This window comes from Tinamus guttatus, unplaced genomic scaffold (genome assembly GCF_059628265.1).
Source record: "Tinamus guttatus ecotype Peru unplaced genomic scaffold, ASM5962826v1 Tinamus_guttatus_pri_ptg000104l, whole genome shotgun sequence".
In the NCBI taxonomy this organism is placed as follows: Eukaryota; Metazoa; Chordata; class Aves; order Tinamiformes; family Tinamidae; genus Tinamus; species Tinamus guttatus.
Genome location: NW_028288638.1, coordinates 2,659,644 through 2,687,499, shown reverse-complemented (window position 1 = coordinate 2,687,499; position 27,856 = coordinate 2,659,644). Strand labels below are relative to the sequence as shown.

At 42.2% G+C, this 27,856-nt stretch overlaps 4 protein-coding genes across 4 annotated transcripts; 2 read left to right on the top strand and 2 right to left on the bottom strand.

Annotated features, from left to right (window-relative positions):
• Window positions 1-6,277: 6,277 nt before the first annotated feature.
• Window positions 6,278-7,664, top strand: LOC148595412 (uncharacterized). The gene is made up of 3 exons (XM_088520849.1): window positions 6,278-6,335; window positions 6,612-6,872; window positions 7,631-7,664. Exons 1-3 carry the CDS (start codon window positions 6,278-6,280, stop codon window positions 7,633-7,635), a joined length of 324 nt encoding a protein of 107 aa, XP_088376975.1. The 3' UTR covers window positions 7,636-7,664.
• Window positions 7,665-12,396: 4,732 nt separating this feature from the next.
• Window positions 12,397-13,754, bottom strand: CUNH7orf25 (chromosome unknown C7orf25 homolog). Its single transcript, XM_010223778.2, has one exon. It carries the CDS (start codon window positions 13,714-13,716, stop codon window positions 12,448-12,450), a length of 1,269 nt encoding a protein of 422 aa, XP_010222080.1. The 5' UTR covers window positions 13,717-13,754; the 3' UTR covers window positions 12,397-12,447.
• A 3,281-nt stretch (window positions 13,755-17,035) lies between these two features.
• Window positions 17,036-22,827, bottom strand: PSMA2 (proteasome 20S subunit alpha 2). Its single transcript, XM_088520870.1, has 8 exons — window positions 22,766-22,827; window positions 20,976-21,052; window positions 20,289-20,421; window positions 19,719-19,841; window positions 19,224-19,305; window positions 18,046-18,119; window positions 17,533-17,590; window positions 17,036-17,436 (listed from the first exon to the last, which is right to left on the bottom strand). Exons 1-8 carry the CDS (start codon window positions 22,804-22,806, stop codon window positions 17,320-17,322), a joined length of 705 nt encoding a protein of 234 aa, XP_088376996.1. The 5' UTR covers window positions 22,807-22,827; the 3' UTR covers window positions 17,036-17,319.
• A 321-nt stretch (window positions 22,828-23,148) lies between these two features.
• MRPL32 (mitochondrial ribosomal protein L32) lies at window positions 23,149-24,725 on the top strand. The gene is made up of 3 exons (XM_088520848.1): window positions 23,149-23,280; window positions 23,472-23,653; window positions 24,240-24,725. Exons 1-3 carry the CDS (start codon window positions 23,157-23,159, stop codon window positions 24,492-24,494), a joined length of 561 nt encoding a protein of 186 aa, XP_088376974.1. The 5' UTR covers window positions 23,149-23,156; the 3' UTR covers window positions 24,495-24,725.
• Window positions 24,726-27,856: the final 3,131 nt, after the last annotated feature.

Sequence of the window (27,856 nt, the reverse complement as noted above, 5' to 3'; positions counted from 1 at the left end):
GAGGCATTAGAGATTATGGAACAAGAATACATAGAAAGGCATGGAAATTATCATGTCCGTAAAAATGAAACCTCAAACCCACCTGTTCTACTAAACATACCTAATTAGAGCATCAGTGAATCCCACCTGTCCGTCTTTCCCCAGCAGACAGCAAATACCACTGCAAACCGCACGTCTGCTTTTCTGGCTCATGCTTCAGTTCCTGGCGTTGTCGGGACTTACCGAGAAGACTAGGAGTTGCATGAGTGTTTCCATGAAAAATATGAGGCTTGGGGGAATCTTTGCTGCATGTGCCTCTGACTGCTGTAGCCCAGCGATCAGCCGCGCTCTGCGTGGTGCTGCCAAGTGCATTAGAGTCAAAACCTGTGCAGGGGTTCCCTGAAACAGGACTGCTCAGTCTGGCCTAAAACTGCCACCGCTAGCTCCGCTTTGACTAATTTCTCCTCGTACAACCAAAGGAAAGAGGGTATCTATAATCCACAGATTCGATTTCTGTTTTCCAGAAAGTTATGGGCAAACAGAAGAGAGCAGTTGGGCTGACCTAGCAGCTCACTGGCACTGGAACATCTTTATCACGGCCATGAGCTCTCACTGCTGCCATACCTCAGTTCCAGTGTTCTTCTGTTGAGCAGATACAGTTTTTTTCATCCAGCATGAAATAAAAGTTTCCTACCATGTTAATGAGCTGAATCAGCTTGCCGGGTGGCAGGTGAGGACCACAGGTAACGCAAAAGACAGGATGGGAGCACAGAACAGGGAGCAAAAGGGAAAGGAAATCAGGGTTGCCTTTTTGAGTGGCATCAAGATGCTCAGGCACCTCATCCTCATCAGATTTAAGTTACATCAAATTATGTCCCCCAAACGGAGGCTGGCACAACTTGTCTTCACAAACTTGTAGCTAACTCCCAAAAAGAAAGAGACTCTACAATTCTTAAGGAGCACAAACCATGAACACAACTAAAACTCCCCTTTTAGCCTGCTATATGCATCAAACCTCACTACAGACCTTCAACTTTATTTAGAGCTCAAGCATGGACAACAGTATCCGTTTCAGTGTTGCCCTTCTCTATTCCTTATTGAAATCTACTTGTGACCTACAAAGAAAACACACCCCAAACACCAATTCTTTCTGACCTACCAAACGTAGCTTAACTTTCCATGCCATCTTTCCCTCCCATGGCCTCCTTCACCTCATCCTCATTGCTATTTTTGTTGCATATCTGGAAAAAAAACAGAGATAAATATATTAGGGACATCCCTGAGAGGCAACTAGATATGATTCATTCAGTGTGATCTGTGTCTCAGTATTCCCAACACAGTGAAGTGAAAAAAAAAAAAAAAGAGAGAGAGAGACTTATTCACCTTTGCAAATTACACTGGGCTTCTGGGAAAAAAAAATGGCTGAGACCCAAACAGTGCCGAAACTCTGGCCTGAAGTAGAGCACACTGAACGTTATTCCAAACAGTTATATTTACAGCTTCGGCTATGTAACTCAGCCCGTCCTTATGCATGAGCAAAAGCTCCCACTTCATTTTTTTCATAGATTCTCCAGAAGATATCAAGATCTGCCTTAACAAAACACAGATAGGCAGTATCTCCGTGAAGCTTGCTGGAACAGAAAGCATTAAGCACAATCCACAAAGAATTATTTCCCCTTTTGTGGAATTTAATTCTGAAGAAACAGAATATTTGACTTTTCTCCTAAGCTAAATTCCGTTAAAAAAAAATTAATAATAACTCTTTGCAAAATACAAATAAAGTCTGAAGGGACACTGCCACAGATGCTTTTCCCAAAACCGAAATATATAGCTGTGTTATATCTGACACAAAATATCCTGGGGCACTTCCAGCTCTCAGCTCACAAGAAAAGAATGAAATAGTCTCAGCATCTTTCACCTTTCCAGAAAATCTGGTCCTTGCTGCCAAGAAATAGGTTGTTTTTAAATAGTAGTTTCTTTCTTGTGTTATGCAATCCTGCAGGTCTCTGAGGCTTAGCCTACTTCTGTAAATCTAACATTTTCCCCAATGGTCTCCTTTGGAAAGATCCAAAACTAAAAAAAATAAATATTACTCAAAAAGCAATGAAAGCACAACTTACTTCTGGTTTTAAGTGTTCTGCAGCTGTTTCAGATAGCCAAGTTAGGATCACCATCTAGTTCTTTGTTGAACTAATGAGTGAGAAAACTAGTTATTATGCTTAACATCCCCAGCAAGACCAAGTATCTACTCAACAGTGTCCTGTTTCTAATGGTGACCATAAGCTGCTGCCCCCAAGAAAGTCGAGATAAGACACAGTGTATGTACTTAAAGGCATATAGCTTGCCAGTGTCCAGCTAACATTTTCCCACTTTCCAACTATTTATCAACATTATCAAGAATGAGCGGAATGCGCAAGTTTATGTATTCATCAGTAAGGGGATTTCTCCACAGTTTGGCTGAAGAGCAGGACAAAGGGAGGGGAGACTGAGCGGAGCCATGAGCCAGTGGGACAAAAAGAGCCATCTGCAACGAGATGGGGGCCTTTACAAAGGAGGGAAATAGGGCAATTCCCCCACATTCTTCAGCAAGAGGGACAAAGGAGTTGGTGAGCTCAGGTGAGAACAGATGGCGGGAGGCCGGAGTTCGGTGTAGGCGGGCCAGGAAGGCTGTAACTTCTGAGTACCTTGGCCAATGGGGAAAAGGAGAGGGCGTCCCTCGGTTGGGAAATTAGGGTAAAAGGGGGGCTGCGTACCCTAGCAATTTGAGAGACCCCACAGGGATATGCCCGGTGGACTCTCCCTTTATTCGAATAAAGTTTTAGGACTTCTCTGTCTCCTTTTTGGACATTCAGCTCTTGACAGCGAGATTTTCCGCAGAAGAAGGTGGAGCTAGGCTTCACTGTGGTACACAGCAGAAACACAAGAGACATACATTGAAACAAGAGAGCCTGAGACCGGCTCTACAGAAAGACTTCTTCATTATGAGGACAGTCAAACATTAGAACAGGTTGCCCAGAGAGGCTGTAGAGGCTGCATCTTTGGAGGCTTTCACAACCAGACTTGATAAAGCTCTGAGCAAACTCCTACGAGGAAACTGAGCCTGCTCTGAGCAGGAGATTGGACTAGGTGTCTCCTGAGGTCCTTTCCAGCCTGAATCACCCTGCAATCTGCTTTATCATCTGAGAATCTTGGGTATCCATGTACTTAGTTACCCTCAGTGTTACTGTTCCATGCACTCAGCCTTGTCTCGAGTTATGTAAACTTCCAACAACTAGTTCCTCCACCACCTGCCAAACTGCACCTCTTGCTTTGATCCTTGCTCTAATGAGCTTCCTTTCATGCCCCCAGTTTGCTTTAAGGTAAAAGAAACATACAACCATCATCTGGGCATGAAAAAGAACTAAATGTTAAAAGAATAATAATAATAATAGTATTTTAGTATCATTTGTTACAGTATTCTTAGTACATGACAACCTTTTTAATACCCTGTATTCCCCACACATTTTCCAATTTGGAGATGAGGGGAAAAGGAGGCCAAGCACCATGACTTGCTTCATTTACCACTATTGGTGTCAAACTCCCTTGGCACTGCATCGGCCTGCACAGCAGCTTGGGAACACCTGCCCTAGGTCATTAAGATAAAGAAGTAAGTTTTCATCTCCAGTCACTGGACAGGCACAGAAGCCTGTAGGAAACCTAAGCTATCAGTCTCATCGTGCCTGCAGTTCCACGTGGCAGTCTCAACCTCCATACGAATCAAAGCACCTGGCCTGCATGGTAGGAGAGAATTAGTGAAGTTGTCCCTCACACAACCCTCCTTTTCATGCTTCAGGTATCTAAAAGATACAATACAATAACAAAACAATAACAATACATAATCCAGACGATCAAGAATCAAAAACTGCAAGGTTAGGAGGAACCACTGAATAATGTACTTTTTTTTTTTTTTTTTAATCCATTGGGTTTTTAAATATCACCTAGTTCCCTCTTGGTAAGCCCTAAGAGTGGTGTCCAAATCATTAATTTAGTTTTGTTCCAGCATCAAGCCACAGGTTCTCGCTATGCCAGAAGGAAGGATCTTTTTCTAGAAACAAACTAATATTTACGGTTTGTTTCTTTATCCTAGCTTGTTCACATTCAACAATGAATGTGAAAGTTTGCACTGTGGACAATATATAGGGGAGAGAACAGTTGGAGAAGGACTGTTTTGCAGAATGCAGCCTTCGTGCTCTAAGCATGGGTTTCCTTCCTCTGCCCTGTGTGCCTAACATGCATTTAGCTGCAGTTTGTTCAAAAAGCCCCAGCCAGCACGGCAACACTTCTATGAGATAGTGCTGTCCTCATCTTTATTTATGCTTTAAGAATCTCACTTGTTCATCCTTTCAGCAATAACTGAATTTTCTTTCAGATTACCGATAAGACATTAAATGGTGACAGATACACCTCGGACTAATCCTTGACACACCCTGGGAGACAAACTCCTGTTGAAAACTCAGCTCTTGATTACCATGTTCCACGCTTCCTCCTTCCAAGTCTTTACTCACGCAACAAGACTGGCAGCAGTCAGCAACCAGTGAACCCAACTTTGCCGCCAGACAACCAGTGCTCAGCCCTGGGACAGAACGCTTGAATACAGCTCCTCAGGTTTGTTCGAGGCTCTAGCAAGCAGTAGAGATCTCAAGAGAGTGTGAAGGGGGAAAATTTGGTCAACGACCTTTGTGAAAATAGCTCACCTTGGTCCCTGATGCACTTCGCTCACCATAAGAGAAATATTTCGAAAACTGATTTGAAGTTTCATTGTGGGAGTAACATGACAACTCCCCTTTTCCTTGCACAGTGGTGTAATTCAGTAGGTGAATGGAATCTGTCACATTTAGTTGCTTTTCCTCCACAAATAACATGTCCATGACCTCAGAAAGATAACACAGAAAAACATTTTCAAGAAGAGGGAAAGAAAAAGAGTTGTTAGCATATAATGAGGATTTATGCTAATTACAGATAATTATCTTAAGAATTCTGAACTGTACATCAGTAGAGACGAGTCTTATAGATGAGCCTCCATCAGCCAGATTTTTCCATTTACATTTAAGATAAGCTGTTACATATCAAGCTTCAAATGAAACTAGTAACCCAGAAGTCTACTACAGAAAGCATACATCTGTAGGTGTTCGTAGACATCAGTTTTCTTTCTCATTTCAAGAAAGAAGAAAGTCTTTCTTTGCACCATAAAAAGCTTGATTAGAAGAATAATGCCTTAGGCAAACCCTAGAGGTGAAAACAGCTTGAAAGAAACACTGTGCTGAAAAACTAAGTTGATGCAATATTAAACAACTAAAATCAGAGAAATAAAAAAAAGATAAAACCTTAGAGAGACAGATTCTGAATTCCTTTACAGTGATTTGACACAAACCTAATTCTGCTAATTGGAAATTATAGTAACTATAACATTTACTCATATGTGCCTCCTGCCCCAGCTAACATTGACTGCTGACCTAGATAGACTTGCCGTGACCTCCAAATACTTCCTTGTGTCCCACTTCCTTTTGCTGTAAGGGAGTGGGGATGGGCAGGTCATGGGGACCTATATCAGTGCAACCACAACATCTTTTCTGCATCAGAAATTAAATTACACAAACCAGCTGGCTTCTCCCTGGGGATTTGTCCTGTACTGTCCAAATCTCTAAATGCATGGGCTGGGGCTGAACTAGGGTCTGAGATATCACAGACTAGATGCACACTCACCAGTTCTCAGCAATGGAAAAGGAAGGTTTTCCAATGAAATGCTCATCCTGGCTTGATCAAGCTCTTTAACACTGCTATTATTTCCTTTCAACACAGAAGCTAGCTGCACATTTTTCTGTCCCCCTTCACCTTTCACCTGTTACCATGAGGCACTTCCAATTTGTCAGACGTCACAACAAAGGAATTTTGAAGATCCCCATTCAAAGTCAGCAGGATCAACTGCCTTGAGCAACTCGCACTGCCAGGAGCAACCAGTGACATGAGCGGTGCTCGGGCAGCCTCTGCCCCACCTCCCAGCCTGCGATGTCACCTCTGCCCACAGCAACGGGCAGGCACTGGCTGATCGCAGGCTGACGAGCTCTACGTTCACTTTGAGGAGTCAACCAGGACACTGGAGCCTTCCCGAAAGAAGCAGGTTGCAAAAGCAGAGTGGGCCGAGTCAAGGGCCTGCCTTTAAATAGCCAGTGCCTCTAGTCAGCTCGGCACTTCATACCTCCTGCCCTGGCCTCCCAGCTCTTGGGTTGGACGTGACACGCGGGTCACGATGCTGGGAAAGATGGCAATCCCTTCAGCACTGCTGGCGCTGCTCCTGCTCAACCTCCTGAAGGCACAAGGTGAGTCAAGCCCGTGGCAAGGGCACAGGCTACAGCGTTTTGTCCAGTCCCTTGCATAGACCCAAATCAACCCCTGTGAATTTGAAATGAGATCCACATGCAGAAGAGATTTATTCACAGATATTTTTCTTTTTCCCTGGGCAAATTCCCACTTTGGATCTCTGATCCGTAAAAGCAACTACATACCCGTAAAAGTAATTCCACTGAAAATTCTCAAATTTTCTCATCATATGTGTATCCTTATTTTTTGTTTGTGTTTTTTTCTCTTTTTTTGAGGTACCCCTGTTACTCCTCTGCTTGAGGCAACAAGCATGGAGCAAAGCAGAGACTCCAGTGTGCAGCCCAGCACAGAGTCCCCCCTGGGCTACAGCAGAGAGCCATCCAAGGAGGAAGGCATGGAACCAGCTGGGAACACGGGAGTGCAAGGGAGCGGAGAGGTCACTTGGGAGCTGAGTGGAGAGTCAAGCACTGACCCTACTCGCAACCCAAGCATGGAGCCAAGCACAGAACCAACCCCGGGGTCAACCACCGAATCTGGTAAGACCCATTTTGTCTTTGAGTGTTCATGTGTTACTATTATCTGACTTGGTTACCCTCGTGTTCCCACCTTACCTGCGCTGCAGGGGAAAGACACATTAAAAATAACACTTTATTTTTTTCACTCCAATGAACCTCTGCTCTGAAAAGAAGGGTCAAATTATCCCCCACAAAAGAAAAAAATGAAGATTTAGAATTTCAATGACTTCGAACCAGCAGGGGCTGTGTCATTGCATTCATCCTTACAGAGCTGCTTTTCACCTGCAAAGGAATTGCACAATCCGTCATCTAGACTAAGATCTCCTCTCAAATAGCAGGTGCCTCAAGGCTCTACCCTCTTTTATTAGGCCTATCAGCAGCTTCTCCAGAGGTCACAGCCGGGCACAGAACATGGGAGGAGGACACACATAAGGATTAGGATTTTCCCATCAGCCTCATTCCCACTGTGCTTTCAGTGTGATTAGCAAGAACCCCACCTTTACCTTCCGTATTCCTTTACTGTTGTTCATATCGGCTGCCTTATCTTTTGAAAATGCTCACTCCTGAAATCAATTCCTTTCAAACTTTCTTGCCTTTTTTCTCCCACAATTTGTGTGTGTGTGTGTGTGTGTTTTGTTTTGATAATAGTTGACATAAAAACAACCTTAATTTCCCTGGTATTCTTAGGAAGCAATTTGCAAAGCCCAAACTTGCAATTTCAAGAAGCTCTATCTATCTCTACAACATTTCTACACTCACTGTCATTGTTTTTACTCTAGAATGAATTGCAACATTAAATCCTGATGGAAAAGCAACAGCCACACTCACCTGCTGAGCTGACTTCACCACGTGTGAACACAAAACCAGTGCTTGCAGCAAACTGGATAGCAGGGCAGCCTAAAACTACAGCTTGTAGGAAAAGAATAACCGTGGCCTTCAGTCCAAGAACTTGGTTTCATTCTCGCTTACTTCAACTGTAACAGTCTAGTTCCATCACAGGTGACCCATGCTGTATTGCTTCCTTAGTAACCAGAAATAAAGTATGTCAGTGCAACTATATGCCTTGTCATTATTGAAAACCCTATTCTTACTCCCTTAAAACAAAAAACAATAAAAGAAAGAAAAACAGAAAAAAAAATCAGTTTTTTTTAAAGTCTCCTTTTAAACTTCTTCCTCAACAACTGATATATTTTTGTTTGTTTTCTTCCTGTTAACTTGGGATCAAGCCCAGGTACGGTACTCAGCATTTAGGAACAGGGTTGCAAAATATTTTCAGAAGGGCTGCAGAATACTACAGCATGATTCTTTACCATCAAAAAGGCATTAGAGGAGGGGACTGTTCAAAAGTAAGGCTGTTGTATTATCCTTTGGTAGAACAATCAGCTAAACATTTACCCCATAGTGGCTGCAATATGCAAAATTATCCCGTGGGGGGGGGGGGGGGATGGTTCATGGCTTACAGGTATAATGGCACACAAGCCACTTTTTGGAAATATTTGGATGTATGCAGGAATGTCCTTGCATATGCAGGAATGTGTTATGCACATATGTGTCTAATATCGAATTACTTTCTACTGCCTAGGATCAGTGCATCACTCCTTGTTTGGTATTCTTACTGCTGGAGTAAAGAGATGCTGGTTCTCTTCAGAGCCTTCACAAGCTTATAGTGTGGAGCAACACACAGATAATGTAAATTAAAACGAAGTGCATATGACCAAATTATCTAAGACAGTTTACAAATACTTCAATATCAAGCAGCTAAATGCTACTTCATGTGGAGAACAAACACATACACAGAAACCAAGCCAAGCACAACAAAAACATACATATTTCAGCAAAATAGTCTCTTGTAGCCTCAAGTGCCTGCAGTAGTGCAGGCAGAGCAACTGTATGATACTGGAAGAAAGAATAAACAGTCCTGGGTTACCAGTTTTTCTAACTCTTTTTTTTATCCCGAACTTGGTATCTTCTAATTTCTTGTTTGTTAAATTGTAAATAAAGAAATTCCTAACTGTAATTCCCCCTTTAGCAAATGAAACTGAAGCTCTCTAAATTCACCAAGCCCAAATGTGGTGAACCTCTAACAAAATTATGCAGATCACCAGCATCATGGAAAACAAAATGAAAAACACTCAGTATCACAACCAAATAACATTTTGGTTCAAGTTATGTATCCAATTTCAGTATTCACTTTGCAAAATTATTCTTATAATCTGTAAGTGTCACACTTTGTTTGATGCCAGCCAGCTTGGTACAAATTGGTAAGATAAAAAAAAAAAAAAAAAGTAAATAGTTTAGTGATAAACGTAATAAATATGGTGTCAGATGTGTGAGCAGGTGTATTTTGACTTGCAATGAGTAAAACGAACACACGGTGGCTCCAGATACAAAGGCTTTTAAGCAGAGTTTCACTTCACACCAAACTACCACTACAAGTCAACTGCCTCTGCAGCAGCAAGACCGAGAATAATAATAATAATAAAGCAGACAGAATTGGCCCAATTCTTACTGGGCAATGCAGAGGTTAGTTGTTTCTTTGCCGCTTCCCCTGGATCATTTACCCAGTAAGGATAAGGGCAAGAGCTCGCTCTCTCCCCCGCAATACACAAATGGGTATTTTACAAGAACATCTTTAGAGGGTGCCCAAAAGGAAACAGGATTCATCGAGGAATATGTAAGAAATCCAGTCCTTAAGAACAAGGAGGGAATAAAGTAGCTTTCTCCTGCTACCCAAAACTCTTAACACTAGGGGTGGAATGGCTGCAAGCAATTTAAAAGTGATTTAATCAATTTAAAAGATTCATTTTTAAAAGGCTATTGTGAATTATCACAGAATGCACTGATAGCACATACTCAGCTTCAAGCATGATCTGTAAGACCACAGAACAGATTAGTCAGTGATGAATATAGTAAGTTGTCTGCTTGGACCTTAGCTTTACAAGCTGTAAGTGGCAAACATAGAAAACTCCTCTTTCTATAAACTATTTATTCACAGTTTATTCATTATGAGGTTTCTTGGATCTTATTTTCAAGGCTTCTAATACAGAAAAGAAACACACCCTTTAAGACACGTGGTCCATAATCTACACAGGTGGCCTCACTCACCTTGATTCTCACACCTGCGACAGTAGAAGGACATCTCTTGGGTGTCCTGAGTAATGGTTCTCATGGCAGAAATCAAAATAAATCTGGCTTTCCAGCTGTTTATAGCCCAGTAAAGTTTCACAAGTATCCATGGCTATGCTTTGGTAAATCCATCACACTGGGATAAAGCACTGTCTCCCCTATACGCTCATATGAAGCAACTTGCTTTAACTAAGCCTGCTAGGCCTGGGTGGGCTGAGCCAGAACTGAGCTAGGCCTGTGTTTCTTTAGCATGGCCAGAATGTTGCACTATGTACACTGTTTCAGTACATTTGTCCTCTCTTCTCTTCAAAAACAGGCTCTCAGGAAATTAATCAGGGTATCCTGTCATGGAGTTTTGTTATTTGGCATTAGTCTATAGCAAGAAGGTAGATATTTTATTTAGAGCTCTGCAGTGAGGGAGACCAGTTTCATCTGCCTTGGCTAAACCACACCGGTTACCAACAAGAATGCACAACAGCTGAAGCTGAACACTCGCCAAAGAACGGGCTGCCCTGTACATTACAAGAATGTATAGGTAAAGATACAAAGCAGGTATGATATAGGTGACAGCTCCTAACAGGCCATTTCACATTTATAATAAGAGCAGAGCGAAGAACACGGCAAGAACAGGTCATTGCTCCTTGGCACTGCTTCACTCAGCACCAAAAAGCACACTAACTGCTGCACTCAGGGTTCCTACACCAGTGCTGGAGTGTTTCCCTAACAGTGGAAACAGAAAGAAACCGGCACAGGCAGGGGGCAGCACTGCGGTGCCGAGACTGCCTCATCTCTGAGGAGGAAATTCAGGCTGCAGAGGCAGGAGGCAAGGCAATGTACTTCACATGACCCAGAAGCTGCAAAATAAAGCTGCCTTGCTCAGCAACAGCCTATAAAATATTCAGTAGGTATCTCTCTCCGTGACCTGATAAAATGTATAGCTCAGGGCCAGAAGGTTCACTCTGACATCTCAAAATTTTCCACTGTGAAACTGATGCAAATTACTACCAAACACCAAATGGTGCCATTAGAGCACACCAAAAAACACTAGAGAGACTTCTAAAATAGCATCTCCCTCCTGCAGCAGAAAAACAAAACAAAACAAAAAGTTGTTATTTATTCAACACTGAGGGAGACAAATACCTGAAGGAGAATGTAAAGAAGATAGAGCTACACTCTTCTCCATGGTGGCCAGCAGCAGGACAAGGGGTAATGGGTGCAAAGTGAAACATGGCAAGTTCCATCTCCATGTGAGGAAGAGCTTCCTTGCTCTGAGGGTGACAGAGCCCTGGAACAGGCTGCCCAAAGAGGCTGTGGAGTCTCCTTCTCTGGAGATCTTTGAAACCTGCCTGGAGGCCACGCTGTGCCACGTGCTCTAGGTGTCCCTGCTTGAGCAGGGGGGTTGGACTAGATGATCTCTAAAGGTCCCTTCCAACCTCAACTGTTCTGTGATTCTGTGAGAGAAGAGTAATTGTTAACACCAGTGAAAAAGAGTCCCTCTCACTACAGAGCAATCCCTAGTAGTGCTACAAAGCAATAAATTGTTCACTTTGTTGCAAGTAATCCAGAAGTACCAGAGTCAAATTCAAACTCACCCTTGAATCCTCAGAACAACTTCCCCAACACTGAAGCCTCTTGGGCACTGGCTCAGTCCAGAAGCTTCCACTACCTGTAACATCAGCCTGTTTCTTGCATGGGACAAAGTTTAGAACAGAGGAAAAAAAAAGGGGGGGGGAGTGAATTTGTCCCGTGTACTCTGGTCAGCTACTACCAGCTACCCATATTACCTTGGCCTTTAAGTCACAACATATTAGGCCCAATGTAACTCCCATCTCCTTTTTTTTTTTAGTTTCCCCCTAGAAATTTTAAAGCTGTTGCTCAATTCAGTCTATGCTAGTTACACCCCCTAAACATACTAAGGCTCTTCTGAGCAAGAGGAAGGCTTCAGCTGGTTTCTATTCATGGCTACTAGCCATGTCTTAATGAAAACCACACACTCATCAAGGCACAGGTGCCTCTGAATCAACAGAGAACTTGGTTGAACAGGATAGATGAAAGAAGAATTCAGGTTCCACAGATGTGAAGGCTGAAGTCCATTTCAGAAGGTGACTTTAATGCCTATGAAGCGATTCAAAGGGCAAAAATGACAAAGGGTGAGGATAACTGTGATTCAGTTGAATATTTTAATAGGGATGGATACAATTAATATATTGTAAAGCAATTATCAATTTTCATTGAAAACTTATTATTTTAGTGAATAAATTATTGTAGGTCAGCTGAACAAAAAGAGAAGAATTGATTAAAGATACTGCAAGTCCACTGAAGAACTCCTCCACTGTTGTAGTTACTATTTTCACTGATACATACTAAAAAATGTATTGTTATGACTCTTACTTCTCCAAAAGTCACAATTGAAAGAGGAAAATCTCCTCCTTCAGAGCAGACTATTCCAATGACTAAGTCATCAAATGACTTACAGTCCATTATCTGGTGGGCAGGTCTTTGGTAAAGGTGAAGCAAATGATTCTTTGCTTTCTGTCAGTGCTCTTGGCTGATGGATAAAAACACTGAACTTGACACCTTGGTTAGCGGCTGCCCTCACAAAACCACTATTGGCGGTCATGGTGATGGCTTTTAAAGAGTCTCCTGTCCCAAAGATGGCTAGAGAGCGGCTGTTGATTTTGGAACTTGCCACTAGTCCCAAGGCACGGTCAGATGGCTGATCTGGCACCACTTTAATTCTTTTCACTAGCAGTGCAGCTCGTTCCTTCTCCCCAGGTCCTCCCAGGGTTTGCAGGATGGACTGGAAGTCTCTAACAGCAGATTCGCATGCAAAGAGTTCTTTCCCTTCCATGAACTCATCCAACTGAGGCAGGACTCTCTCCTGCCTTTCTTGAGCTGCTTGCTCTGTTAGCACTTTCTCTTTGAAGATGAAGTAGCAGCCACCATAACTCAGAGCAGAGACGTAGGTAATTAAGGTAGTGATGTCCAAGTTAACTCTGTTGCACACATTCACTTTGATCTGGGTAGGAAAAGCAACACTGGCCACTAAATTCTCCCGGTCTACTCTGGTCACCTGCAGGAGTTCATGGCCTTCTTCATCTGATTCACTAGCACTTTGGTGTTGGTTTGCTGTAGATGGCTCTAGGAGAGAGTTCACAGCAACAATGTCTCCCCGCACAGATATTCCCATCTCCTTGAGTCTCTCTGCCATGGGACTGGACACGCTGTTGTAGAAGGCAAAGATTATGTGGGGATTACTGTACTCCACTGGCTGCTGACAGCTCGCTCGTAGGAAGTCCTCTGCCTGCTCAATGATGCTTTTGTCACCATACTGGCCCCGTCCCAGCCAGATGTTATGCAGGGCCTCAGCCTTCCGGCCGATAGCCTTCACCCATGTGTGACCTCCATTCGCAACGACATCAACCACCAACGTCTGCTTGTCGCCGAACCTGTCCTCATAGGCAAAAACGTGGAGGACACTGACAACATCCTCCAGGTTCTCTGCTGACTGAATAATGGCTTGGAGGTGGGTAAGGTTTGTGCTCTGCAGGTGGGATTGTTTAATAGCCACTTTCCCTGCCTCCACCTTGCGTAAGAAATTTAACTCAGCCTTCAGCTTGCTGCACAGTTTTGCCCCACCTTGTATATTCCCCTTCTGGGACTTGCAAAGGGCTTCAGCTCTCTTGATTAATTCTTTGGCAACAGCGATTCTTTCATAAAGCAGGGACTGCACAGACATGTTGGTAACATTATTCCTATCAGGTACAAGCAGAAGAAGAGTGTTACTGCACAGTGAGGCACAAAGACAACCAAAATAGGTTTTACAATGGTACATCCATCAGAGCTTTGCAGTAGATTTTGTACAACAGATAGCAGCATTGTAAAGCACAAGCAACAGGAACCTCACCACCACTCCCAAGGTGCTCAGTAGCTTTTTTTTAATACCTTTGGGGATCCAACCCAGAGGACCCATTCCTCAGAGGACCCAAGTCCTCAACAACACTCGTATCTCTGCAGATGCCTTGGAAGATTCTCTTCGGCACACCTGAGCCCTTAACAGAGCTAGTCGCTAGTAAGATCTCAATGATTCTCCAAGTTCATTTGCAGAAGCTGCCATTTTGCCAGAGCAAAATCTGAAATCCTGTTATGCCCTAAGCAAATCTTGCCTGTCTCTCCCACCAAGGTTACCAATACAAAGGAAAAGCTATGCAAAATATCTAAGGCTTCTATAAAAACTATGAAGTCTGGCTCCCAGCAGCTATTTTAAACAAAGCATTCACTGAGCAACACGGCCCTGTGCCCCTGCAGCTTTCAAATTACTCTGCAGAATCCAGCAAGGAATAGAATATGTCTTGTTCGTAGGTTCAGACAAGTAAACTTATATGCTATATAGCAACATGGAATCCCAGTCCTTTCCATCCACTTCATGTCTCCCTGAGGTAAAAATAGGAATTACTTAATTAAATGCAGGCTGGCTTGGAAAAAAATGTACTGCTAAATGCATCAGAAAAAGAAAACAACAACAACAACAAACTTCTAAAGCCACACTAGCCACTAAGAATACTTCAGTTGGGAGTCAAAAGGTATTCATTTCACCATACACATGCATTGTAATTTTTGGCTGAACTGCACATCAACTGACATAGACTGGCATTAAACAGCAAGACAGACAAGACTCCAGCTTAATCTGCATGGAAGTATAAAGCCTAGGTAAAAAAAAAAAAAAAAAAAAAAAAGATTCTGCCAGTACAACTTCTGAACCTGAGTTTATCAGGTAGCTGAAACCACACCTGCATTACCTGCAAATGCAGACACCCTGTGCACTAGGTCCTACTGGCTCCATCAACACTTAACCCCAAAAACACACAGCCCGAGCTCACCCAAAGCTCTTAAATGAAAGCAAACCTGAAACGCACAGTACTTTATTTTCAACAAAAGAATTGCAAACATGGGATGACTTCACTCTTAAAACTAAAAGCTGCCAGCTGAGTACCTGCTAAAAAGATACACTTTTTTTTTTTTTTTTTTTTCCCCTTCAGCGGACAGTGTTCGCTGTTGGGCGGTGTCTCGGGGGTCAGAGGGCTCCTCAGACGCTCCCTTGCACCTCCCCAGGCAGCACTACCCGCCCGCACAGGACACACGCCGCGACCGCCATGTCGTCTCCCCGCTCCTGCGCCGCCATTAGAGGACCCCCCCCCAGGCCCTCGCTCGCGGCTCGCGCCCCCGCCCCGCTCACGTGGCGCCGGCGCCATCTTGAGTGAGGGCAGAGCGGCCTCAGCGCTGCCCCCGGCCCCAAGCCCTCCCGCCGCCCCTGCCCGGCCAAACCGTTAACGGGGCTCCCGGTGCCTCCCCGGGACGGGCGGCGGCGGCGGCGGCCGCTGCTCCCACGCCGGCACCAAGGGGCGGCGGCAGGAGGCGGCTCGGCCTGGCCCGCGGCACCTCCCCCGGGCTGCCGGGCGGGGACAGCGGCGGCCTCGGCCCAGCCCGGCCCTGGGCACCCCTCTGCCACATCTGAAATGTTCGTGTTCTCTGAGAAACAATTCCCCCCATCTGAAATTATATTTTCTTAAATCTGAGGGACCTGGAATGGCAAAAGATGCATGCTTAACAGATCGACTATTTTTACTGCAGGAGGCAGCTAAACTATTACAGTTCTTGGTGTTTTCTAGAAAAGCTATCTGCATTTTGTTCACTACAATTATTAATATTTATAGATGACGAAAGTCCAGATGTAGGAGTATTGAAGCTGCATTCTGCTTTTGTGAATGCTGCAGACAGTCTAGATGAAAGCTGCAACAATCTGCATCTGCCCATGTCAATTCATAGTCATTCATTCATGCTCCAAGAGGAATCAGAGCAGAATTGTTCCTCAGAGTAGAATACTGAAAAGTATCTGGAGTGGTATGATGTGGAGTGAGGCTTAAGGAATCATCTGGATATAGCTTTTATTTCTGGCATTATGAAATAAAACTTAATGTCATGCTTCAGAAATTCTTACTTGCCTCAAGATAACATAAAACAACACCAGACAGACAGACTTACAAAAGAAGGGATCGATAGAAGTTTATATGTAATTTTCTGCTAACTCATATGATGTATTTTTTGTTTACAGATGGCTATGACTCAGTGTGCCAGGCTACTACCATAGCTGCTCATCCTTACATAGAAGTGATCTGACTCTTGATCCCAGTTTCCTTTTCATTACCAACATCTAAACAGCTTGCATCAAAAATCTATCCAAAATCTGCAAATAATAACGTATATAGCTTCAGACCAGACTTCTGAAAAATGAAAAGTATACATCTCCTGGTTCTTCAGTTACTTTTGTAATGTTTTATCTTTCTACATAAGCTTAAAGCCATTAAACACAAAAAATATACTTTTACATACACAACTATATTGAAGGATTCAGATCTGCACTTGCAGAAATTGTGATGTGTACATCAAGTGCTCTTTACATTAACTTCACCTTTCAAGTATGGAAACTAATTTACCATAATTCAATGGATAAAATTATTGCATTAAACAGGCTCATTTTGCTTTGTACAGCCTGTTCACTTTTACCAATGTGGATAAAAGCATTTCGTTTTGAGCCAGGAGCAATTTCTGTTGCTTCCATTTTTTTTCTGGGGAAATGCACACAAACAAAAACATTCCCAGGGCAATAAAAAAATCACCCAAGTAATAGAAAACACATATACTTTGCAGATACGAAGTCTAAGACCCCAGCTCCTTCAGGAGCAGAGTTGAAGTAAATCAGCTTACGTCCCATATGGATGGCTCTGTTCTGCCTCTTTGTGAGAGTACCTGATGTTTTATAGAGCAACCTCACTTTTCTAAGTTACTTAAATAATATTTAAACAAAATTGCAAGAGAAAAAAAAATCTTGTCCATAATGTAAAAAATTCTTTTAACAGAATATCTTAGATCAGTTTACTATGGCTGATTCCTATGAGCAAAATTCTGTTTCCCTAACAATAAGGATACTGAAATCTCAACTTTATGTAGATAAACAAGCTATGATTAAAAAGACACACAGACATCTTCCCCTGAAACAGTGTCCTTCAAATTTTATTCTTTAGCCTTTATAAGCTTTCATTATAACTTTACATTTTGTACAGTATTTTGTGTACAAAGACTCCATGTATCAAGGGAAAGAATTACATGTAGTAAGATTCAATGTATTACAATATTAGGACTTTTCTGTTTGCACCCATGATATTTAAAAAAATCTGTCAGACAAACCAAGTAGAAATAAGTATGCAAAACTGCAAACCAAAACATTTCAGTGGCCAAAATTAAAAATATCTCTGTAAATTCATAACAGTTTTGCTTGATTTTACTAGGCTATTGCAGCCAAGTAGTCCTTAACCTCAGTTGGAGTGAGCCTTCTAAAACCAGCTTCGTTACAGATGCCAACTTCAATGTTGTCTTCTGTCATTTGCCCTTCAAAGCTTTCCTATTAAAGAAAAGAGGGTTCAGTGAACAGTACTAATGATCTCTTACTGTCATCAATTAATGAAAGTAGGAAATATATTTCTTAAATTTTGCTAACCTTTAGTGTTAAAATAGCTGTGTGAATGGCATCTTCAAGTTCCAAATCTTCATTGTATCTGTAAACAGAAGATCTCGTGTTTCAGCCAACAAGCATAGATATTTCAAAACTATAAGAATCTTTAAGTTTCAGAACACAAGCAGTGCTAAAATTCTCCCCTTTTTTTTCTCCTACAAATACCATTGATACACACTGGTACATTAATAGTCAAAAATATCATTTGTAAATATTCCATGTGAAGTATCTCGCCACTTTTCACACCAATGAGAAGAAAATATCTATGCTGAATACACTGTGTACTGCACTGAGATAACTCCATGAATTACCAAAGCTGGAGTTTCCCTTAAGCAAAACAAATTTCCTATGCACGTGTTAACACAGAATACTTCCAGCTTCCTTAAAGTATTTTAAAACTTTGTTCTGATAATTTAAAAGTATACATTTCTTTGCCTGGCTGCTGTACGTGGATCCTGAACAAAAGAAGCATTATTTCAGACACGTATTAAACGTTACCTTTTTTCAAGGAATGTCTTTCCATTGACGTAATTTTTTCCCATTGCTGTTGCTTTCCATGCAAAGTAAGCTCCCTGTAAAAGCAACAATATATTGATACATTGAACTGTCCTGAGTAACTTGCTCAAACACTATCTTTGTAAAAAGTACAAATAATATACTGAAAACACTGAATTTCTTGAGAACGTTATCAACTCTTTGAGTCACAAACTGATTAAATACGTGAATCTCTACTGTGAAAATGCCCAAAACATTTGTTTGTCTCCACTGTTTTCACAATCCTACAGCTTTGAAAGATTAATTTAGTAAGTCATTGGCATATTTCTAATTTGGGTTTGCTTAGAAAACATTTTTGCCTTCAAGAATGCATATGCTTGGTTCTTTCATAAAGCCTGGAGTACACACCATGTGTTTTCTTCATTTCTGTTACAAATCATCTAATTATTGTAGCTAATGATACGGCTATTTAGCCATCTGTCTTATTATGAAGTTAGCACCATCAATAGTTTTATGCATCAATCAGGTTGCTTTTCAGAAACCTTTTTCCTATTGCTTTTTACATACGAACATCTGGCAGGAATAAAAATGTCTGAAGTTTGCCAAGAATCATTACAGTGACTAATTCTTTATTTGATGAAAAGTGTTGTAATTAATATAGGAATCCAAGAGTTGATTTTATTAGATGTGCAATACTACTATAGCAAACTTGCTCAAATTAACCACTGTGATCACTAAATTGTAAAGCAGGTTCATTGCATTTCATGATGCAACTGATTATGCCCCTGATTTCCACCCAGGTGAAGGAACACTACTTGAGCAACACAAGCAGTCGGATGCCTCTCCTGGCACCTGAGCTTAGTGCCAGATTCTTCCTGTTACTGCCAAGGTGGAAAGGAATGAAAAAGGGTGGTGATCCCTCTCAGCAAAAATTGCGACCCCTCAAAAGCAGTTTGGAAACATGCAGACTCCGTATTAGAAGGCGCAATCCACCTCCTACACTTCCATGGCACAGCAGCCAAATATCCAGGCTTGCTCCCAGAACTCACTGAAACTGGATCATTCTAACCTGAGTAAGGTCAAGGGATCTCTTGTTCTTGCTCTTGCAGTCTTCCGTGGACATTTATAAAATTTCAGGTGTCTTACAAAAGCAGGAGAGTTTTCAAGTGCTGAATACTTACAGATGGATCTGACTGAAATAAATAGGGCCGCCCTTCATTCCAACCGCATATTAGCAGCGACACCCCGAATGGTCGAACACCCCTGCAAGCAAAACAGACAGAAACGACATCCAAACAGTTCTGAAATGCGCACGGCAAACCCCAAAGCTGACTGAATTATTTTGATGTATTCATCTTCCTCAAAGGCCTCCCAGCAGCTCAGAGCTGCTATCAGGAATGACTGCTCAACCAACAACACCACAACAAAAGTATACTGGCTTCTCCAGTGTGTTTTTCTTTTTCTTTTTTTTTCTCCAAGCTATTAAGAGTGCGTTTTGCCCACTGCCAGACAGTGGTCCTCCCACTATCCTACTTTCCACGGGCATTCTTCATTAAGGAAGTTTAACATTAACTGCTCTTTTTAACTACAAATTTTAATCACCGATTAGTAGTTGTACCTTGTGTTTAAGCAATATAATCTTTCTAAGCACCTTCAAACTTCTGAAAACTGCATACCCGGATTGTGTGTATTCCTGCATCACAGAAGCAATTCTCTGTACTAGCTGCGCTGTTGGAATGGGCTCGTGATAAACCAGGTAATATTGCTGGGCCAGCTTCCGAGCTCTGTGCACAAGTACCCTAAAAACAAAGAGAAAAATATTATTTGAAGAACAAAAGAGAACAAACAAAAAACACAATTAGCTAATACCAATTAGTACTGCAAATAATACCAATTACAATAAATACTATGGAAAGAAATTATATATCTGGCCTAACAGTGATTTAAGAAAATACACACTTTACTGGGGTATCCTGATCAATTCAATAATAGCTAAAGCACTTTAAATGAAACTAACCATATACCTGTTCATTTGCTATTCCTTTTTTAGATATTTTTGTTAAGGTTTTGAATACGTAAATAAAAACTTAAACCAGAACATGGATTTAATATACTGATAGTATATGCACCAAAACATTATTATGCCATACACTCAAAAAGAAACACCCAATGACTATATTTATTAGCTTATTTACTTCTTAAATGAAAGCATGTCTAAATGACAAGAGAGCAAAACTTGTAAATACCTGTAATCTGGACCCATACCACTATACACTAAACCTATATGTTTGGTAATTGGTTCTACTTTGTGGACACTCCTTTCATCGTAAAGGATGGATTTCTGCTTCTTCTCAGTTGCCAACACCACTCCATTTGCAGCTGGGAAGAAAAAGATGTTTTCCATATTAAAATAAATTATCAAAAGCAACTGAAAACTGAACAGCTAGGTCAGAATATGAAGAATCTTGTTCCTTCTTTTTCTGAAAGGCCCTTCAGGTTTACAATGAGGTTAATCCTTTGATGAACTCATCCAGCACTTCATCTCTCATTTTAAATTAACACAATGCTCTTATAATGCCATTTTAAATATTCTGAAGCATATATTAATAATTAACCCATGGAAATATCCTTAAGAGCAACTTGCATATCTATAGACACAATGCTGGAGTCCTTTACTTAAGAAAGAGGAAGAGTCAAAGATATTATTTCAACCACTTGCATGTCTCCCAAATGGCCCTAGGAAAAGATCTATGCTCCCTTCCTAAAAATTACTGAGTTGTAGAAAAAAGAGACAATATTAAACCCACTGAAATATGTGAATATATTCTGAAGAAAGAAAAAAATACAGAATATGGATGAAGAAATATCCAATAAGTAGTTCAAACTGTTTTAGTTTTCTGAACTGATATTCACTAAAGCAGTTCTGAATGTACCTTTAATTCCAACTGATGGAGCTCCTGCAGCAACCGCAGCCAAGGCGTATTCAATCTGAACAAGTTTTCCAGAAGGACTGAAAAAGGAAACGAAAAACATTTAATGACATAAATGTATGCCACAAAATAATTCTAATACATCTAAGTCTCTACTACAGTAATCTGATGCTAACTTCACTACATGCCTGATGAAAACTAAAGTACCTTGGACAAGGAGTGGGGATTGGGATGCAGGTTGAAGGAGGACAAGTCTCTTCTCCAACCTGTAATGCTCTAAGCAAGCTTGCCTCTCTTGCGGTTTGCAAGAAATTGCAAGACAAGGAGGTTCAATCTCAAGCCAAACACAGCTACTCTTCTTTGACTGACCACACATCAGATCAAGGGCGCAACATGGAGCAGATACTGCTTTCCAGCTATTCCTGCATTTTCTTTAAATAATCTATATTGTGTTAGTAAGGAATGCAGACTCATCAAAACCAATGGCGGGCTGTCAGAATCTCCATCCCCAGGGAAGAAGTTAGCAGGGAGCAAGTCACATGGAACATGAACAGTTTTGGAAAGTGGGATCTATCTTCTGGGCCATATTTTGGGCACTCTGGTTTTAGGAGATACAGAAGTAAAGTAGAAAGTGATGCATCTCTGCACTTCACGGAAGTAAAGAATAAAGCAAACAGTAAATAATGTAGTTTTCAGTACACTAAATAAATATGGAGAGCAAATTAAGAATTCTAACTACTCCATTACGGATTACCAATAAAACAGGAATACAGCTTCCTGTGCCACCAACTAAAATATAGAGAACACTAGCAGAATGTTTTAAAAGATATACAAAAATAAATGGTGCTTAGGATAAAACGCAGGGGAAAGAACAACTACTTGCATTTTCTTCTGCACAAGTATAATGTCAAACAGCTCTTAAGGACATAAAGTGCTTCTGTAAAACACACGCACACAAAAAAGTGTAACTCCATTAGGAAACAACTTCCAAAAGCTTCTAGTGAAGACTCCAACTCACTTTACTACAACGGTGGCAAAGATTCATCTCCTGGTATTAAATTGAAAACCACTTCATTGGCTTAATTGCAGCAAGGCCTTAATAAGCTATTTTGCAACCACACAGTGTTACCTTCCTCCAAGATGAAGTGGGCACTTTGCCAAAAGCAGCACAGAAATCCCTGCTTTCAGTTTATTTTTTGACACGTTATGACAAGTTTAGGAGCTTCAGTAAGGAGCAGTGCAAAATAGCTTCTTTTTTTTCGCCTCTCTCTCGAGTGTGTGTATCAGAGACGCACTTCAACAGGTACTGGTCCAGCAGCTTCGTCACTGTGTGCATGCCACCCTCCCACAACACTTGGACTGTTTGGGACACAGACCGCAAGAGCAGCATGTCCCACTATGAGCAACGGGAGGGGAAGCCGCCTGTTAAAACCTCTCCTAAAGGCTTCACCACTTCTCCGCACTACTGCTGCAACGTTGCTCCTGAAGCGGCCTCTCCGGGCACACACTAAAACACGCGGCAACCGCCACGCGTCTCCAGGGCAGGGGTCTCTGAGCAGCTTCCTGAAGGAAAGGGCGAGCAAGGGGAGAGACCGTTAACGGTAAGCAAGGGGGACCGCGGGCCTCCCCCAACTCGCCCCCCGGCGCCCCGATGACTCTGCAAAACTCCCGCTCCATCGAGCGCGGCCCCTGCCCGCCGGGCCCCGCGCGGGGCCTGCAGTGCCCGGTCGCTCCACCGGGCCCCGGGTGGCCGAGGCCGCGGTCCGGGGCTGCCCCCCGCGCGCCAGCCGCACCTGAACGTCGTCAGGGAGAAGCTGTAGCCGCGCTCCGCCATCTTGGACGCAGCCCCGCTCCGCTCCCCACGGCCACCGCCTCTGCGCACGCGCCGCCCCCGCTGCTGCCCCGCCCCTTCCTTCGGGAGGGGAGGGAGGGATGACGCGCCTGAGGCGCTGATTGGCGGAGGGAGAACGCGATCGGAGGAGACGCGCCCTCTGCGGCATGCTGGGAGTTCCGCTCCCCTCCCTCGCCCCTAGGAATACTGGGACTTGGAGTCGCAGGCGCCCTTCCTGCCGCGCTGCGAGGGTCTCCACGCACTCGGTCTCCCAGCAGGCGTAGCGGCGGCGGCGGCGCATGCCCAGCGCGCTCTCCCCGCGCCGCCCGCCCCTTGGCCTGCTGCGCGGTGCTATGGCGGCGCTGCTGGTGCTCCCGTCGCCGCTGCCGCCGCTCCGCGCTCTGCTCCGCTGCTGCTGGGGGCAGCTGCAGCGCGGGCTCCTGCCTGTCTCCTCCGCGCTGCAGGGCCCGCGCTGGGGTCCGTGCTGCCGCCGCGGGGAGGGCGTCGTGGGGCTGCATGGGGGCTGCGGAACCTTTTTTTTTTTTTTTTTTTTTTCTTTTCTTTTTCCCGTTAACGGCTGGCGGTTGGCGAGGAAAGGAGCGTTAATGGTGCTCCCCTTATATCTGCTTGGCAGAAGGGGAGGTCACCTGTAATGTGTCTTTCTCCAGGGCCAGCGCTGGCTGTCCAGGCCCCAGTGGTGCTTCCCGAGGCAGCAGAGGACGCTGGTGAGAGCGGCGAGGTGCCCAGTTTCTTGGAGAGTGTCCTGTGGATGGCTGCCCCCAAGAAGAGGCGCTCCATCGAGGTGAACCGCTGCAGGCGCAGGGATCACAGGAAGCTCATAAAAGTGAAGGTAAAGAGCTGCTTGGCATTGGCTTCCCCCCTTGCTCACCATGGGCAGGTTTATCAATGATGAGCAGGCATGCTGAAGTCAAATTTACTCCAACACTTTTTAATTTGTCTTGTTTTAGAGGTTCCTTTGTGCTAATGGCCATTACTGACTGAAGCAGCTCCTTGGAATTTGTTGATTGATAGGTATACTAAGATAAGTTTAGAAGACTGTAATTTGCAAAACATGTTGTAATGTATATTCAAAAAATGCAGTGGTAGGTTGTCATTAAATAAAATGTGACAGCTTTAAAAACCAACAGTTAGAATAAATGCTGCAGGTCTATGCTTTCTGTACATATGAAAGGGTTTGTAGGTCTGCAGTTTCCAAATATTGCTAAGGATAACCACTTAGGTGTTAACTTTATAGGCTACATATACTGATAAGCATTTGAGCAGCAATACAGTGGAAAAAAAAGTATTTAGACATTTTGAAAAGATGGTTGAATTTTTCTAATAATTCATTTACATATATTTGTAATTTGTGATCCTTCCCTGTTGTTTCTTTTTTTTTAATTTCAGAATTTCCTATTTTCCACTTCCTTTTTTAGAGAAACATAGATGTTTGCCCTGAATGCGGACACTTGAAACTGAAGCACGCCCTCTGTGGCTATTGCTATGCAAAAGTTAAAGCAGAAACTCAACAGATACGTCGTGAAATACAAAAAAAGGAAGGAGGACCGTTTAAAGCTCCCACAGTAGAAACTGTAGTGCTCTACGATGGAGAACAGCCCACAGAGAAAGATGAAGGCAAGCGGATCATTGAAAGAGCCAGGAAGCGCCCATCCTGGTTTATTCAAAATTGAGGCTATAGAACCAATATAAACCAAAACAGTTGCTACGGCAAGAAAGATGGTGCTTTTGCGGACCATTTTTCTTGTGTTCGCTGCTGATATGAACCCATCAACTTTTGGGAAGTCTGCTTGAAACATTTAATTTCATATCAGACTGCAGTCATATGTTAGTTCCATAGCATCAGGTGGTGAATGTCTCTCACTGATACATAGCAGTTGCAATTAAAGAGAAATCAGAATCTACCTGGTTTTTGGATATTTGCTTACTGCACAAAGAATAAGATGTATGTTAATGTGTTATCTACTGTTTTTGTACATAATGTTTTTTTCTAACAGTGATAAAACATTCACAGAATAAAATGTTTAAAGATTCATAGGAGATCTGCTCTATCTTTTTGGCTACTACTTTTTTTTAAAAAAAATGCTTTTAATTGAATGGAATGTTGATGAGATACGAAGTATGTTTGCAAGAAAAGATGCAGTTATCTGCTTATCCCTAGTAGTTCCCTGGTAATTTTCATAACCTGGATTACTCCCCAGTGCTGCTGTTTGAGATACTCAGTGATATTTCTGGGTTTGAGCAAAGCAGTTGTTCTGCGCTTTTTGCTCTTCCCTTTGATATTTCATTGTATCAGACTCTATGTTCAGCATTTCTCTCTGTTTCCTGCATATAAAATGTGTCCTTGAAGGGACGTGAATAGGTTTCTTTTTCATTTTCAAAGCACGCTGTGGTTCTTCAATGACAGAATGACTGTTAATGTAACAACTGAAAGCTTGTTAACGCTGTGACGGTCAAAGCTGATTTTCTGCAGCACTCCAGGTAAGTAGTCGGGATGGTCCGTGAGCGCTCAGAAAAGCAAAAGAGCAGGGAATGATTCCTGCCTTGGGCATCTGCTGCCGAGAGGGAGGCTCTGCCCTCTGCTGCCTGATGCTGTGATGCAGAGAAGAGCTGTGAGCTCTGTGTTTCACTTTGATTTTAGCTGTACAAGTAGCACCATGGCTTGTAAGATTCAGAGTAAGCATTTAGGATGGGGTTTAAATTATATAAATTGTGTAACTCAACCAGTCTAAGAGCCAGTTCCTGATCAAAAATGCAAACTTGTTCCAAACTGTGGCTGTGTTTTCCTCACAGTTTCCTTAGCACTCGTGCCTTTCCAACCCTGTGATGTTTGGGTTTGGAGAACTATGCCACCACAAAACTATTCTTCTGTTTTTGTGCAACTAGGTTTCTACGTGGTACCTTCCTGTAGCTTGGCACGTGTCAGGGACAGGAACCCTGTGACACAAGCAGTAGGAGTGTAAAAGAGAAGGCTACTTTTCAAAGCAGCCTTTGCTTGTAATGACCCGGCCCATTTCAGATCATGCCAGTTTAAGGAATGAGATAGTGTGAGTGCTGTAGCTCTTCACTTTTGTTTTCCTCATTTTGGATACCATGTTCTGAAATATAACTGTAGGTACACATGTTAATGGGGATCTTGCATTTCCTCTGTAGTCTGAGGGAATACTGAATATTGGTAGGTGTTGATGTTATTTCAATTGACAATATCTAAGTAAACAACTTGAGTCTATTTCTCTGTTTCTAAACAGGCTTTATCTCTGTACCTGTCTGTTTGTCACTTTTATTTAGAAATGAAGCCAATGAAAGGTGTCAGGCAGGATGCAGACTGGAAGGTTCACATGTGCCAAAGCTGGGTGGGATGAGACAGACAGACTTAGAGGTGAGATGAACTAAGCAGTAAGGCACTAAGACTTGAAAGAAGATTTCCCTCCCACCACCACCATTTTTCCCCCGCTCTGTTGATTTTTTTGTTTTGTTAATTTTTATAATTTGACAATGGCTATGGAGAAAATTATGTAAAATTAGCTTAGAATATTGAGAGGCTCATGAGTTAGTTTCTTAGACATACTTTCTTAGGTATTTTTACAAGTCTGAAAACTTATTTCTAAACATGAATGAGAGAGGACAAGTGGCTTTTGCTAATGGAGTAGTAAGTACAGTTGGTAGTATAGTGAGTTACTTGTCTGAATTACAGTGTCTTTATAGCAACGAGGACACTTTGCAACAGCTTTCTTAAATATTAGTGAAGTCAGTCTGTATCAATACTGGATTTTAATGTCACCACCATTTTCATATTCTTGCAAGGCCACATTTAGGTGGCCATCCACTTCATATCCTTCCTGCTTTTGTCAGTGTTGCAGTTGTGCAACTCGGACAGGACAAGTAACTTATGTTTTGTAGTGATTTCTGTGTAATGTGGGGAAAAGGTAACTGAAAAGTCTGGCATTTATGCTCTTCAAAAGAAAAAGTAGAAACAACAGAGATATATTTGAGTTTTTTGTAGAGCTGAGAGCATATCAATTGTTTTTCCAGAGAATAAATGATTTTCACTGTGCATCATCACAGTTTGCTGAGATGAATGACTTTTCCTTCAAAAGAGAATGAGGAAAAGAAAACTCACTTTCCTGGCTTACCTTGGGTAACAGTTACACAGCTAGCTTTGTTCACAGACAACACAACACTCTTTAATCCAGAATGCCTTGAAAACATGTGGCATAACCTGTTTGTTACTTAAGTCTTGTTTATATGTAATAAAATATTTTGATAGATTATTCTTATCAAAATTAGCATATTCTAGCCTTACTAGTGTTCCTTTCTCAATGCAATTCATGTTAAATTTATGATCCCAAATTTGCAAGCACTACATTTGCAGCTAAAATTCTATATGAGATATTTTGAAAAAAAAATGCAGTATATCTATATATCTATTTTTTTTGCAACAATGTAAACTGAAACTAGGAAAAAACAAGCAGGATGCTGCAAATGCTGTACTCCAGAATCCATTTGAAAACAAGTAAAAAAAAACATATGCCATAGAATTTCCCTTTTGACACTATGGGAACCTGCCAGTAGTTGTCAAAAGACAGACTCTTTTGTCTTCTGAAAATTTCATGATTAATAAAAGTCTTATGTCTTTTTTTTTTCCCTGTAAGGAAATATTTTCTCTAAATACAATAAAAACCCAGGTAGAATGTCATGTCCTAAAATACCAGTAATGTCCATGCTAAATGATTTTGTGTCACACTGGGATCTGCACAGATACAGGCCGTCGCTGGCAGCGATGAATTATGATAGCCATAGAGGCTATATGGCATTAAGGAAGTTTTAATAAAAGGTTTCTGCGCAAACCGTATCTACTCTGTTGAACACACGTCAGCAAGAGCTGGTGGTGGATATAAAATATCTTGCTTTAAAGCACTAGGTGGCAGAGGAGTGCGCATGACTGGTAAGTGGAGAGCAAAAGCTGAAGAGTCAGTACTGAGGTGTAAAAAAAATCGAAGTCAAATTTTAAAATTTTACATCCATGTAAGTAAAC

What these genes read in the sequence shown, in the direction of transcription:
- MRPL32 (XM_088520848.1), top strand. Translation starts at nt 23,157, where the DNA reads ATGGCGGCGCTGCTGGTGCTCCCGTCGCCGCTGCCGCCGCTCCGCGCT. An exon ending in GCTGCAGGGCCCGCGCTGGG is followed by an intron (nt 23,281 to 23,471) that starts GTCCGTGCTGCC and finishes GTCTTTCTCCAG; the next exon opens with GGCCAGCGCTGGCTGTCCAG. An exon ending in GGAAGCTCATAAAAGTGAAG is followed by an intron (nt 23,654 to 24,239) that starts GTAAAGAGCTGC and finishes TTCCTTTTTTAG; the next exon opens with AGAAACATAGATGTTTGCCC.
- CUNH7orf25 (XM_010223778.2), bottom strand. Translation starts at nt 13,716, where the DNA reads ATGTCTGTGCAGTCCCTGCTTTATGAAAGAATCGCTGTTGCCAAAGAA.
- PSMA2 (XM_088520870.1), bottom strand. Translation starts at nt 22,806, where the DNA reads ATGGCGGAGCGCGGCTACAGCTTCTCCCTGACGACGTTCAG. An exon ending in GGTATGGGTCCAGATTACAG is followed by an intron (nt 19,842 to 20,288) that starts GTATTTACAAGT and finishes CTTTGTTTTTAG; the next exon opens with GGTACTTGTGCACAGAGCTC. An exon ending in CAGGAATACACACAATCCGG is followed by an intron (nt 19,306 to 19,718) that starts GTATGCAGTTTT and finishes TTTTGCTTGCAG; the next exon opens with GGGTGTTCGACCATTCGGGG.
- LOC148595412 (XM_088520849.1), top strand. Translation starts at nt 6,278, where the DNA reads ATGGCAATCCCTTCAGCACTGCTGGCGCTGCTCCTGCTCAACCTCCTG. An exon ending in CAACCTCCTGAAGGCACAAG is followed by an intron (nt 6,336 to 6,611) that starts GTGAGTCAAGCC and finishes TCTTTTTTTGAG; the next exon opens with GTACCCCTGTTACTCCTCTG.